General features: G+C 51.8%; 2 protein-coding genes across 2 annotated transcripts in view; one reads left to right on the top strand and one right to left on the bottom strand.

The window, feature by feature from the left end:
- The window catches only part of PEPD (peptidase D), a gene marked incomplete at both ends in the record, with an annotated part of 93027 nt that extends 84818 nt beyond the window's left edge, over positions 1-8209 (top strand). Inside the window, 3 exons of the mRNA XM_084256873.1 lie at positions 4000-4184; positions 7446-7637; positions 8072-8209. Coding sequence (XP_084112999.1) covers positions 4000-4184; positions 7446-7637; positions 8072-8209 — 515 coding nt within the window. The remainder of the gene's footprint in view (positions 1-3999; positions 4185-7445; positions 7638-8071) is intronic.
- A 5052-nt stretch (positions 8210-13261) lies between these two features.
- Positions 13262-13714, bottom strand: CEBPG (CCAAT enhancer binding protein gamma; the record flags this gene model as incomplete). Its single annotated transcript, XM_084257812.1, has 1 exon — positions 13262-13714. The coding sequence occupies one exon, from the start codon at positions 13712-13714 to the stop codon at positions 13262-13264; it is 453 nt and encodes a 150-aa protein (XP_084113938.1).
- Positions 13715-14753: the final 1039 nt, after the last annotated feature.

Here is a 14753-nt window from a genome sequence, read left to right as displayed (position 1 = left end):
CCCTAGCGGGGTGAGGGTGGGGGTGGTGCAGACCAGCAGAGACCTGCTATCCAAGGGCCTGCCCTGAGTCTTCCCTCCCGCACCCCCAGGGCCTGGCGCACACATCACCTCATGGGTCTCCCGAGGGCCATTGTCTTTGAGTGAAGTAAGCTCTTTGTCTGGAAGTGGCTGTGAGGATGCAGCTCTTAGGGCCCTCTGCTGCTTCCCCCCTCCACTCAGGGCTCCAGGGCTGTCACGCCCTGGGCAGGAGCCTCAAGGCTGTGATGGATGCTTTTAAGTCTCCGAGAGTCAGCCTGAGCCACAGGCCCAACCTGGCTCCTGGCCCATTGGGGGAAGGTGTGGCCTGAGGGGACCAGGTAGGCACAGACTGCCAGAGACCTGGGGCTGCTCTGGGCACCAGGGCTCTGTTTCCTGAGTCCTGTTTCATGAGGCAGATGGTAGAACACAAACCCAGAGGTTCCCCTACCCACCCTGGAGTCTGTACATGAAGGAGGGGCAGGGCACACCCAAATCCCAGGCCCAAAAGGCCACAGCAGTGGCTACAAGAAAGGCATATGGGAGATTGGGGTTCCCACACAGGCCATGTTTGCCAGGTGCAGAGCAGGGCACACCCCACCCTTTCAGGACTCAAGCAGAGATCCAGTTATGAGTCCATGTGCTGTGCTCAGGAAGCACAAGGAAGGGGCAGTCAGGAAGGGCTTCCTGGAGGAAGCCTCAACACAGGCTCACAGGAAGAATAGCAGTGAGTGGGAAGGTAAGGTGCCAGCTAAGGGAACAGCAGGTGGAAGGCAGAGGGAGTGCCAACACTTAGAACCATTGACGTGGCACTCTGCCTGTGGGCGAGGGACAAGGCTGGAGAGGGAGGCCCGGCTGAGGAACTGGAGGCTCTGTCTTCAGGGTGGGAACAACCTCTACTGACCCACTTTCTAGAGATGTGTCTGGGCCTTCTACAGGACATAGTGGGGATGGGTGGCATTATAAGGGTTTGGACAGGGAGACTGGGTGGGGGTCCAGTAGAGGCCCACAAAGGGCCCAGATTCAGAGATGTTTCAGGGAAAGCGAGACACGATTCAGTGCTTATTGAGGGTAGGGGAAAGGGAAGGGCAGATGACACCTAGTCTCTGCTGCATGGTCCCCAGTGCAGCCTCCGGGGGCTGAACAGGTTTGGGGGTCTGCTAATACCTTTAGGCTGGGCTCTCTGGGATCCAAGGGGCCTGCAGACTAAGAGAGGGAGGGAGCAGCTGTGAGTCAGGGCAAAGTCTTGCCCACTGTGGACTGGGCCTCAGTGGGCCGGGAGGCCCAGGTTGTGCCCACCCCACCAGCCTAGCCGAAGGACAGTAACCTTCACACACTTCAGGGGCCCCTGCCCAGCCATGGGTGTCGTAACCACCATCCGGGCCAGACGCTGAGGCCAAGTTGCTGGAGGTTTAATCACTGTCACAACGCTAACCACACACAGGCAGAAACTCCCCCTCCTAGCCAAGAGAGCTGTGTGCAAGGCCTTCCCCGAGGGTGTGCAGGCGAGCAAGACTAGAGGCGCCGTGGGGACCGCCTGGGCCCGCACGTCCGGCCCCCACGAGGGGCCACGAGGACAGGAGAGGAGCCGAGCTGCCAGCACAGAGCATGATTTATACCTGATTCCCACCCTCTGCCGAGGCCGCCGAGACCGCATCCCCACTGTGGAAGTTAGCCAGGCCTGAAGTCAGGCTGCGCTTCCTGGGGCTCCCCTTTGGCGCCCAGAAAAGGCCCCTGTCCAAGAGAGATGGAGTTGAACTGGGGTTGGGGCATCAGTCACTACCCAGGAGGCCCTCCCTCAGCCCCAGCAGCCAGGACTTGTGGGGGGTGGGTGGGAGGGGCTCTTTCAGGCCCGGAGCCTGGGTGTGGGGCAGACCCAATGAAAAGGCAACTTGTGCTTCCGCCAGGACCAGCACTGTCAGCCAGGCCCCCAGTGCTGAGGGGTTGGGGGGACATCACTCTTCTGGTGGGAGACACAAGACACCAATAGTCAAGCTATCCAGGGGCTGTACAGGTGAGAGGTGCTAGGAGAGAAATAGTGGGGATGATGGGGAGAATTATCGGGGTGGGTCCCTCCAGGGAAGCCTGAGTTTTATGCTGAGATAAGATCCCATGGATAAAGATTTATAGGCCAGGCCAGGTCTGCAAAGTGTCTGATACAGAAAGACCTCGGTGAGCTTCTGGAACAGGTGGCCTGGCCCGGGCAGGGCAAGGTGGGTGGGTGTGTCTCCGAGGAGAGCAGTGGTTGGAGCTAGCTTGCTAGGGCCGGCTTTGCAGCCGATGGGCAAAGGCAGCATCTGAAGCTACAGCAGTGAAGCGTAGGGTCTTGCTGTCAGCCTGGTCTTGCTGAAGGTGAGCGGCGTGCTGGGCTCCAGCACCCGGGTCTCCATTTCAGAATGCCATATAGGAGAGAAAGCTTTTCGGGGTGTGAACGGGGCTCTACCCACACGTCAGTAGTGGTCATAGCCACACTCCAAACCCTGGGACCCCACCCCGTGGCCTCCCCATCAGTGCCTCACTGCAGTGCAGGTGAGCAGGGTGGGATTCCAAGGAGGCCGTCTGTCCATCTGTCTCTGGGGACAAGAGTGGGTGCCCTCCCTGCACTGTGGGCGTGGACTGGGCACTGTGCTGTGATCTTGTCAGGGTGCAGCCCCAGTCCCCTGCTTAAAGCCTAGATCTTGGGGGTATAGGAGGTGAGATCAGGTCTGGGCTTCAAGCCTAAGACCCTAACTGTCTCTAGCAAGTAAGGGGCCCCCACCTGGAGAATGAGTGTCTGACAGGTAATAGCTGCATCCAGGAGCTGTTACCTCTCCTCACCCCATCATCTTGTCCTCTGGCATCCCTGAGCCCAGACCAGACCATGTCGCCCAGCCCTGGCAGTGCAGGGGCAAATGAGGCCTGTCTTGTCAGGGGCACCGGAGATAAGGGCAGGGCTTGAGGCCCTTGAGAATGGGGGCTGCCTGCCATGTGCAGCGAGCGCAGGGACTGGACTGGCCATCCCTGGTTGGAGGGAGCACTGCGTAGGGATGGGGGCCTCATCCTGTCCACGTGTGTCTTAGGCCACTGGCCTCAGCATGCAGCCTGCTCCCAAGCTCATCCCTCAGGGTGGGGCCGGGAGCGTCCATGTTCTCAGTCCTTGTCTGGTGCTTAGGCTGAGCACCCAGGTGAGGTGGAGCTCCCTGAGGGTAAAGGGTGAAAGTGGGAGTCCATAGAATCCGGCAGACATGGTGGGTACCTGTGGTGAAGGCCAAGGCTTTTGGAGGGCAGCTCCATGGATCCCTGTGCTGTAGTCCCCCAGAGCGTGGGCAGGGCTGAACCCAAGCCCCACAGAGCCTGCACACCCCGAAACTCGGCCTAGGGAGGCTCTCCATAGTGACCTTTGCCCCAGAAACATGGTGGAAAGATGAGTTTGATTAGCAGTCTGGGCCATGACAGACCCCTGTCAGTGAACTGAGGCTGTGCCAGCTGCAACTTCACCCCAGAAACCTTTGCTCCCCACAGCAGCTCCAGGGGTGACTCAGCCCCATTTGAGGATTGCCCCCACCCGAGCCCTAGGCTTTCCCCTGGCCCCACAGCTTGAGGCAACATTTGGCCCTGATCCCAGGACTCAGTGAGGCTGCCCCACATCTGCTGTTGGGGACACAGGATTTTATCCTCCTGTACCCAGGGATCTTGCTGGGCTCCCCTGGCCCCAAAAGCCCACACTGGCCAGGGTGAGCACAGCATGAGCCAGGACCCAATAGAGAGGGGGAGTTTTCATGCTCCTGGCCTTGGGGGTACAGGAGCCTGCCCCTACGGGCACAGTGGAGTGACGGGAGGGTCTTGAAGGCCAGAACTATGGCTGCAGAGCCATGCATGGGGGGCTACCCCGGCCTCATTACCCTTGCCCCTCACCTCGGCCCTCCCCCCTCAGCCAGAGTGATGGCTTCTTGTGTCCCCCAGCCTAGCCCCCATGGCTCACCACAGCCTCTCTCTGAACCACAGGTGTCTGGTGGCCCGACATGCACCGCCTGGCTGATCGTGTCCATCTGGAGGAGCTGACCCGCATCGGCGTTCTGACTGGCAGTGTGGACGCCATGGTCCAGGCCCACCTGGGGGCCGTGTTCATGCCTCACGGGCTTGGCCACTTCCTGGGCATTGACGTGCACGATGTGGGCGGCTATCCCGAGGTGCGTGTGGACACTTCAGCCCAGTGGCCTGTCCCCAGCCAAGTGGGGGGGTTGGAACTCCGGGGGGCGGTTAGTGGGCAGGCCAGATGAGGAGAGAGTCCCAGCAAGCCCACTTCCCCCCAACCCCCTTCATCCATTGGCTGGTCCTAGCCCAGGCTGCTGCCCCTCCCTGCCCTACCCAAGGGCCCAGCAAGGCCCCACGACAAGCAGGGTGTTTCTGGTGGTCACCCCACAGGAACAGGCTTGCTGTGCTCTGGGCTATGTGCTGGCTGGGCTGTCGTGCCTGCCTGGAGGTGGATGGTTAGTGTGTGATGCATGGGGTCCCCACAAGACACTGGGGGCTCAGCCTCAGTGATGGGGTTGGCACTGTACCCTCATACCTGACTGCATTCAGACTGAGGTGATGGGGTTCCACCAGCTGATGGTTCACCTGGTCCCCTCTGGGCGCCCAGCACCCCTCACAAGCCTGGCTACAGACCCTCTCCCCCAACCCTCGCCCCCAAGCCCTAGCCAGCCCACCCTGTGGCTCCACCTCCAGGCACTCTAAGCATCCTTGGCAGGGGAGGGAGGTTTGTGTGGGTGTCTTCAGACTAGGCTCCCCACCCCTTATAGGCGGATCCTTGAAAGGACCACCCAGTGGGTGCTGGCGGCCTTGGGAGGCCCTGCCAGGCAGGTGGCTGCAGCCTCTCTGGGCCCGGTGGGTGGGGGTGAGCCCGGCCCTGCCGCCTGGCCCGCTGCCCACTTGCAGGGGGCTGATTGTGCAATCAGTGCACGCCCTGGGGCCCACCAGCCAGTTAGCCAAGACTAGGCTTGGCCTGTTGGCTGCAGGGTATTTTGAAAGCACTAAGAATGATTTTTTGGGGGAAAAAATTGCTCAAGAGGAGCATTATTATTCAATTATTTTTTCCTCAAGTGTAAACAGTTAAATTTGGAGAAACAAAATCAGTTTTAATTTCCTAATTTCTATCCATCACATTGTGTGCAGGGAGCCAAGAGCAAGGCCTTCCAGACATTGTTAACTGAGGTTCATTATTCATTAGTCGCCAAAGCACTTTTTTTCCACCAGAGAAAATTGGCAGCGAACTGTTTTCATCTTTTCCAGTAAGCAGCCCTTTGTGCTCACAGAGTCTATTCTTCTGACAGTTCAAATTGTGGAAAAAATATGGCTTTTCCTATAAAACTCATTTGTTTTTATTTCAGGCCTGAGTTTCCTCTGTGCTGAGCCCAATAAAAGTTGAGGCCCCACCAGTCCTCTGCCCAGATAGAGGCGGGTGTTAACTGCGCCCCCTACCCCAACAAGGCCTAAGTTCCTGGGCCAGAGAGACTGAGGACTTTGACCCCAGCCCCTCCCCAGCTTCATGGAATCTGCTGTCCACTCGGGGTCGGGGGCCCCCATCCTTCTCCCAGCCCTGCGCTGGCCTTTCTTCATGACTGCCCACCCCCACCCCCACCCAGGCAGGCTCCTGAAAGCTCATGCTGTGAAGGGTAATGGCCAGTGAGCTAGGACAGACATATCCTCTCTGCCCCCTGTGATACCCTCCATTTTCCCCTGACCCCCAATTTGAGTGATGGTGCTGAAATTTTTGGGGGGCTGCCTGTCTCTGCCCCTCCCCTGTGCACCCCCAGGGAACAGCTCGGCAGGGACCCATAGTGACTGAGGAAGGCCAGAGGGATGCGTGGCCTTGTCAGGCCTCTGCTTCCACTAGGCACTGGCCTTGACAGCTTTGGAGTGGAGAGGAAACCAGCAATCAGGGGGTAGCGTGAAGGTCACCAAGAGGGAGGGGGTACCAAGGGGCAGGTGCAGGACTCCTAGCTCAGACAAGCAGCTTCTGTGCAGGAGACAGGCCTCTGTCCTGCCCCACAAGCACCTCTCACCTGAGTGTGGGCACCGTCATTCCGCACTCCGCCCTCTGCGTCCCCCACTTTCCCAGACAAAAACGTCCATGGACACCAGCCAGGCATCTCTGCCCCAAGCATGACCTAGCAAGGGTCATTGTGTTGGTGTCCCCCCATCTCCATCCCTGCCTGGCTCACACCAGGCTGGGTGGTTGTACACACCAGTTTCTATGTGTGTCCCATGTCCCCACCCTCAGAGAACCCTGGTCACAGCCTTCCCTGCTGTGCCAGCCTTGGGGCTGAGCCAGCCTGGTTCTGGTTACCTTACATGAACCACTAATTGAAGTCTGATGTTCTTGGCCCCCAAACAGTCAGAAATGACAGCTCCATCCCCAGCAGCTGGGCTTCCAGGACAGCCGTGAGGAGGGCCCGGCCGGGCAGAGCCAGATCAGAGCCTGACCAGAGAGCTCAATCACAGGCGTTGGCTGTGGGCAGGAGGGTGCTTCTGGGACTGGGGAAAGCAGGATGCTTCTGCAGGTGCCCTGCACCCCCCACTACCTGCCCTTGAAGCCAGCCAGCCCTGCAGGCGATGGCTTGTGAGTAGACAGGCCCAGGTTGGGTGTGCACTGGGGGAAGGGTACAAATGGCTGCTGCCAGGAGCAGCTGCCACTGGCACTCACGCCTGCAGGACTGGGCGCCGTTCCCCAGGGCTCAGCTGGAGGGCTGAGAACTTCGTGGAACTGGCTGTGCACACGGGGTACGCGTGCATCTGTGCATACATAAGCTGGAGCTGGTGCTGGCATGCCCATCCTGATGACAGCACCTGTCCCTCCTCCTGGAAAGCCACACGGAAAACCAGGGACTTGGCCTGGGGGAGTGGGGCCTAGCACTTTGGCCCGGTTTCCACTTGAGCTGCCTGGAAGAAAAGAAACAGCCCTGGGAGGCCTCACAGCCTCCTTAAGAGCTTTTTTGGCTTTACAGGTTTGGCTTCTACCTCTCCCTTAGCAGGCCGAGGTGAGGGTGCCCAGACACCCGGCCAGCATCAGGTGCCTTGGTGTGTGCACATGGAGATCCACAGGACTCCTGTAGGCAGTTCTGGGGGTGAGGGTAATAAGGGGCAGGATTACTCAAAACCTGGGGTGGTGGGGGGGGTACAGCATAGAGGGTCTTATTGAAACTGCTTGTGGCACAAGGTGAGCAGGATGAGACTCAACTGGAAACTCCCATGGTCATGAAGTTGCCCCTGCAGCTCCAGTGAGACCCCAGGGGGCTGGAGGCAGCCCTTGTATGTGGAACCCTCTGGGGAAGAGGCCTCGCTGGTGCCTTCCTTCATGCCCATTTCTCTCCTGCTGTGAGTGCAGCCCTGGGCTGGAGCTGGCACCTCCCTGAGTCACCAACAGGTCCTCCTCACCTTTCCCTTCCCAGGGTGTGGAGCGCATTGATGAGCCGGGTCTGAGGAGCCTGCGCACTGCCCGGCATCTGGAGGCAGGCATGGTACTCACCGTGGAGCCGGGCATTTATTTCATCGACCACCTCCTGGACGAGGCCCTGGCCGACCCGGCCCGCGCCTGCTTCTTTAACCGTGACGTTCTGCAGCGCTTCCGAGGTTTCGGTGGGGTAAGTGCCCGTGAGGCCACGCCCTTACTCCCAGAACAAGCCCCCCAGCCCCACCGCTGCTGTGTGTCACCCCCACCTCTTTGTCCCAGGGCAGGGGCCTTAGTGGGAAGGGCAGTCTTTACTTCCACATCTGGGGAGGGCCTGGCCTGTCACCAGACAAGCGCCTGGCCCCTTGAGAAGAGACATAGGTTCTATAAAAGCCCTGCCCACTCCATGGCTCCCAGCCACTGGCAAGATGCGGGGCAGAGACAAGCGGGTGGGAGGAGCCAGCCTCTCGGCAGTTGCCCAGTGGCCTTGAGTCTAGCCCTTTCCATCAGGAGGGGAGGACTGACCATGCCTCAGAAAGGGGTTCTCCTGCTCAGTGTGGGGGTCTGGTGCTCTAATCCAGCTAATGATGCCAGCTCAGAAATTAACGAGTGTCCACTGGTGACCAGGTGCGCATCGAGGAAGACGTCGCGGTGACTAACACTGGCATGGAGCTTCTGACCTGTGTGCCCCGCACGGTGGAAGAAATTGAAGCATGCATGGCAGGACGTGACAAGGCCTTTACCCCTTTCTCTGGCCCAAAGTAAAGCCAGTCAGGAATACCCAGCAGGACTGGGGACCCAGCCTTACCACCGCTCTTCACCATGGGCAGCCTGCTGATTGGCGCTACGGTGGCCAGAGACGGTGCTGAGAAATCACAAGCCAGCCTTGACCACTGCTCAAACCAAATCACACTTTGCTGGGGGAGCCACTCTGTCATGACGCCCCCCATCCTCCAGTAGATCCCACCCTTCATCTCTGATTCTTAGCTTAAATGACAGTGGCTTTTAAAATGTGAATTGAAAATAATCCTGTTCTTTGGCTATCGTTTGTATTCTTTTGCTCAGGAAAAAGGCATTTCTAGAAATTTTCTTTCAAAAATCAAATATACAGAATGGAATTTGCAATTAAAGATTTCCTAAAGTGGTCCTTTGTGCAGGGCTCCATCTTTATTGGTTACCCCTTCGCAGCTGAGCGTCGGCCCTGCAGATCCTGGCACTAGGCAGGCTACCCTCTCTGTGTATGGTCTGTGAACCGATGAGGCAAGAAGCCTTGATTAACAGCCTCAAAGCATGGTTTCTGAAGAACTATGTAGCACTGAACGGCAAGGCGCCGTTATGTAAAACCTGGGACTTGCAGAGATTCCTAGTCCTTGATTTCCTCCTCACGAAGGACATACTAGCAAAGCCTGAAACGCTGCCACCTAAGGCACAAGTGAGGCTCTCCCTTCTCATCTGCCGATAATCGGTCCTCTGTAAGCGTAAGCCTACCTCCCAAACTGCACTCTGGGGCTGCTGTCCAGTTCTCCCACGGTCCCACAGATATGCCCCTACCCAGGAGCCAGATTCTAGAATTCTGTGCACCATTCCACATCCAGTGCTGGCTTCCAGCGGTTTCTGAGGAAAGGTGAAGGGCAAGCCCTGCAGCCAAAGCAAAGTAATGCAGGACAGTGGAAGGAAATTATGTCAAGGTCAATCGGGCCTCCATGCAAGGAGATTGCTTGTCACCCAGTGTGCAGCAGGAAACAAGATGCTTCTGGAGCCCATGCAGTGGTCGGGGAGACCAACGGCAGGCGAGAGAGGATGGTGGCTCTGCCACAGCAGGGTTGGGGAAGTGAAGTGCTCAGGTTCCAGACAGACATTTAGGAGATCAACCTGGAAGGGTGACGTGGAAAGGCATCTGGCTCCAATAGCTGCTTCAGTGATGAGACAGACCGGCATGTGGACTGCCAAATAGTGTAACATGTAGCTGCCTAACAACTCCCTTCTCTTCCAAGTTCTACAACCCCAAGTCCTGTAGGCACCTCTGTAACCCCCAGGCCTGCAGCTCTGAGGAGTGAGGATGTTGCAGAGAAAGAATATTCAGGGGTGGCTGTGCGCCTTTGTGCATCTGTGAAATGCGTATGAACTCTTCAATACAAGGGAGCGAGCAGGTGTAAAAGTGCTTTTATTTAAAATAGAGCTGGCACCTGCACAAGGAAATCATCTCTAAAATGCCCAAGTGAATAGGCTAATTTACAGCTAATGCATAAATAATGAAACAGGACATAACTACCCACAGGAAAAAATCACTACAATTTTCATTAAAGTGCAATAACTAGAGATTTAGCTCCTAAGATGTGAAAATAACTGAAGGAACAAAGAAAGTATCTAAATGGCATCTTCCCTTGAAATATTCAAATCAACTTCCTGGAGTATCTATAAATTCATTTCCAGACCTAACGGCCTCATGAGAAGTCAACATACCTACTATACATGGCCTTGTTAGGAGAGCCCTTACCTTGACATTCCTGTTCACCTACCTCAGAGCCTAGTAACATAGGCCCTACCTCTCTGTAAATGGAAACCACACCGAGACTAGGTATCTGAGCAACAAAGCCAGTGATCGCTTTCTTTATTGTATACATTTTGAGAGGAGACCAAGTGACACAAAAATATTAAAGATGCACGTTATGACCAGAGAAAACTATGTTCTTATCCACTAAGAGAAATCCAGACTTGGACAAAATCAGCCCAACACCGCCCCCCTCCCTCCCTCTGGTCCCCCCCCCCCCCACCTGAGTACAGGAAAGACAGCATGACGCCTACCTTCTCTTCAGAGCTGTTCCAACATTTGGGCTACTGTCTGACTTAAAGAACCCACATGAAGAAACTCACAATGAAATACGGCCATTATTCCAAAGGTTTTTTTTTTATTTCAAATTCATTGAAAGAAATAAAATTATGTTTAAAAAAATAGAATAATCTCACAAACTGAGGAAAGCCAAGAACAAAAAGGACAAGTACTTTTTCCTGAGAGGCAGACCTAATAGCTGTAGAACATTTTCTCCTTCCTAGATTTTGTCAAACAGAAAATGCTTTCTATTTCTAAGGCATCAAAAAACACTCTGAGTGATAACTCAACTGGTCAGGTACGAAGTTCAAGCCCTCCAATGGGGAGTAAGAATCATCAAAAGCTGCTACAATTGTCTTTCTTTTAATATCAAATGTTAAGTCATACCTACTTCTACTTTATTTAAATTTGAAAATTTCACACTCATGAACTGAATTTCAAAAATCTGGTCACATTTTATTACAATCTCACTACTTCTTAGCATGCCCCGTGTCTCTGTGCCCCACCCCAGTAACTGAAAGTGCTGGGCAGCAAGCAGGAGCTGCTCTCGCCAGCTGAGCCACAACCAGCCAGAAGCGCCTGTCCTGGGAGACTCCGGTGCAGCTATGAATTTATCCTCAAGCCTAATTCCTAAACCACTGGACCTGCCAGTAAAGGCAGATCAAATCTTAATGGTTCATACGTAACATCAGAACAAAAGTTACCCAAGTCAATTTATAATTCCCGAAGTTCTAAATTTACCTATTCCCCAACTTGGTTTCCCTTTATTTTATAACTGAGAAATCTACCAAACTAAAAACTTTCATCCCCAAAACACTTAAATTTGACAGTCAAAACAATGGTTAACATTTTTTCTATGCATAAGTGACTGCTTATGCTGAAGCTTTGAATTAAATAAGTAATAGGAAAACCTGAATCAATTTTCCCAAAAGTTCCAATCTTCCGTTGATTTGAAATACTGAACTAAATACAGGCAGCCCTGATGATTTTTCTAAAGCTTCTTTTCCAAGATAGTTAAGTCAGTTCTTAAAATTGTACCCATTAATTCCATGGGGACATCAATTTCTGAAAGATATTTTTTAATAAATAAGAGATTGAAATGTCTACAACCATTTATAGGTGCTTAAAGAATCAAGTCATGTTATTGCATCTCCAGCTAGGTTAATTACAACATCAGCTATTAAAAATTCTGTGGGCATATCCTAGTTAGTTATTCAAAACATTTAACAACCTTTACAAGTGGATCAATATTCTAACCAAAGTAAACTGACCTGGGCTCTATGAGAAACCCCTAAGCTGTCTCCTGATGCCACGGGAGTGAACCCTCCTGGGAGAGCAGCTGTCAGGCATCAGCCTTGGGCTCTGTCACATACAGCACAGAAGGGGCACGTGGCCTATGGCTGTGCTGAGCTGCAGGCCATATCTTCTCCTACCCAGGGAGCGTGCACAGACAGCACTCTCCTACCCACCCAAGGGTGCCTTACATCCTGGCTACACTGTCCCGGGTTCTGTTATGAAACAGTATTGTGGCCAATAAGGATCATGTTCAAATGACACACATCATGTTCAAATGACACACTTTTTAATCAGATGTGACTCAGACTTTTGTTACCAGCCCAGGCAGAAAAAAAATACACAAAAGCCTACAAATTTGAGCTAGAATTGTTGTGCTTTTTAAAAAAGCGACAAGGACAACAGAATTAACATTGATAGAAACCATACTCTAGGGACTCCTGACGTTAGTGACTGCTGTTTTGTAGTCTCAACAAAAATGTCATTATCCTGAGTATTTTCTTTCTAAAATAATTTATGAGACATAAAAGCACACAAATGAATAAACAGAAGTAATGGAACAAAAAGCCTGGAAGAACAACCCACTAACGAGAAAAAGAAATGCTACAAAAAATATATATAAATGAATTTAAAAGAAATAAATTAAAGGTTAAAACCTTACACTTTCAAGTTTTCTTAAACTATTATTTTGGGAGGTGGCGTGGAGTTGACAATACATTTTTCTAATAATCAGTTGGTTAAAAACAATATCGAAATGATTCTTCACTAGAAAATTTTGCCTTTAAACGTCACAGCCCCTCTGCAGACATCTGAACACAGGAAAAACTACCTGCGGAATTAATATTCCAAATTCTTATCAGCAGCTTGTGTGATCAAACTGTGAAGACACTTCGTCCATCAACTTGGCTTGAAAATGTATCCAAGAAATGCTTACACTACTAACATCTACATAAACTAAAGCCTGAGTTATCTGGGGGCGTTCCCCACACCCCCCTTAGGAAACAAAATAATGCCAATCCAATAGCCTGAAGGTACCCCGAAAGCAGAATTCTGCTTCGCTTTCTTTTTTTTAAACCTATTTGCTTTCTCAGGCTATTTATATTTTTAAAGTCAATTAAAATGCCTGTCTTTACTTAATTTGGGTTTCTTTACTTAATTTGACCATTACTATTCAAAAACTTGTTCTTGGGGAAAACAGTACTAATTATGCTAAAACACAGTTTTCATGCTGTACGTAGAATCACTCCAAATTACAAAGTGATCAGTTTCTATAGCCCTTAGGATTTTTAATACATAACAGAAAACTCCCAAATAGATTTAACATAGGTGAATTCAACTTTTCTTAATCCAATTAACTAGATCCCCTGAAGCCAAAAACTACTGTGACCCCTAAAAAAGAAGCATTTCTTGGGAAGTCAAGATTTATTAAGAACATCAAGGTCCAAGGTATTTTTTCCATATATCTTAAAAATTTGGTTTTTCATCCCCACAAATATCCTACCATTGAAAACCAGATGTTTGAATAACATTTTTAGCTATTCAACTCGTCAGTGCTGATCCTAGAAAACAGCCTTCAGTGGGTCTTTGAGTAATGGAACAAGACCGCGTTCAGCCACCGATAGGCGTGACGTGACTGCAGGTCTCACACCCGTCCAGTTCAAGCCATGGGTTCTGAAGTCTGGAAGGGGCGAGGTCTACTGACCCGCATTATCAGAATTTGTTGTGGTACTTTCAGTGCTGCTGGGCTGCACGTTGTCCGCAAGGTTGTGCGCGTGCTCGAGGAACAGATCTTTCAGCACACTTAACTCCTTCGTCAGCAACTTGATTTTTGCTTCCAAACGTTCATTCTCTTCTTTGAGCTGATTGACTCTCTGCAGCGTATCCTGGGCCTTCTGCTTGCTTTTCAATCGGCTCTTTTTCACAGCCATGTTGTTCCTTTCTCTGCGCTGACGATACTCGTCACTGTTTCGATCCATGGGTGAACTCTTTTTGCTCTGCTTGCTTGGCGGCACTGCTTTGCCTCCTCCCCCCGGGCCAGCGGGCACCAGCTGAGGAACCTGCTGTAAGCCACTGGCATGAGCCTGAGTATGAATAACACTTATTCCGTTCACTCCCGGAGCACTGTTCTGCTGCGATACCTTGCTCATTTGGGCACTGTCCCTTGCCAACACAGAATACACAGAAATGACGGTAAAGTGATCAAGGGTTTCCACGCTGAACTGCCAAAAATCTTCACACGTACCTAGTTAAAAAATAAAATGCGTTAACATATTTCAAATGACAAGATCAAATGAGATTAAACTTGCATGTACCTAGCAGCAGGTTGACATTAATGATGCTCCAAAAAGTCTACATAACTGCCAACTCCTCCAATGTTTCAGAAATCGAAATCATTTAATTGAGAAAAGTAAGTAAGTACACAAGCACCCCAAGGCCAATTCAGCCCACCTGAATCCCTGAGGGAAGTGCCCATCTGTGATCGTTATCAAAAATGCAAGGGAAAACAAAAGAGAACCACTAATTAAGTAGCACATATGAACTAATAGCACTTGAGAATCTGCCAGGGAGAAACTTGAGATGTTTGGGTTAAACATGGAAAAGTTGAGTTCAATTACGATAGAAGAGACACCTACAATGAAAGGGGGATAATTTTCAATTGTTGATTCAAGTCAAAACAATGCTAGAGTGGAGTGCCCGGTCTCCACTATTTAACAGAAATACTGTGCCAGGAGCCCTGCGTTTCCCCTATGCTGGTATGTAGAGAGTGAATCATCTGGGACTTGATTTTTCTCCCAGAACTTATCTTTATGGGATATTATGAAAAGGGTTTTGGGGTTTTTTTTGGCCTGTCTTTATATTTTGTTAATAATGACCTCAAATGACAGTAGTTTACAGAGATTACTTTCTTCTAGCATAGATTTAGAAACTCTAGGGCACCCACCATACCTCTACTAGTGTTTTTTCTCAACATAGTTAATATATACATCTTAAAAGTCAATCTGAAACCACAAGAAAGAAGCAAAAGGCCTAGTGCTACATCCACGGTAGTGCGATTCCTGGGACTTGGACTACACCAACAGCCCGAGCAGCTGCAGCGCCTGCACCTCATGTGGTCAAGGAGCTGCGGTGTCACTTGGAGCTGCCTATAGAGATGAGGTCAGTTTCAGGAGCTAGTCATATCTCGAT

Source organism: Talpa europaea, assembly GCF_964194135.1.
Source record: "Talpa europaea genome assembly, chromosome: 16".
NCBI classification, from domain to species: Eukaryota; Metazoa; Chordata; class Mammalia; order Eulipotyphla; family Talpidae; genus Talpa; species Talpa europaea.
Note: the sequence above shows the minus strand (reverse complement) of the source record. Positions and strands in the feature narration are given on the sequence as shown.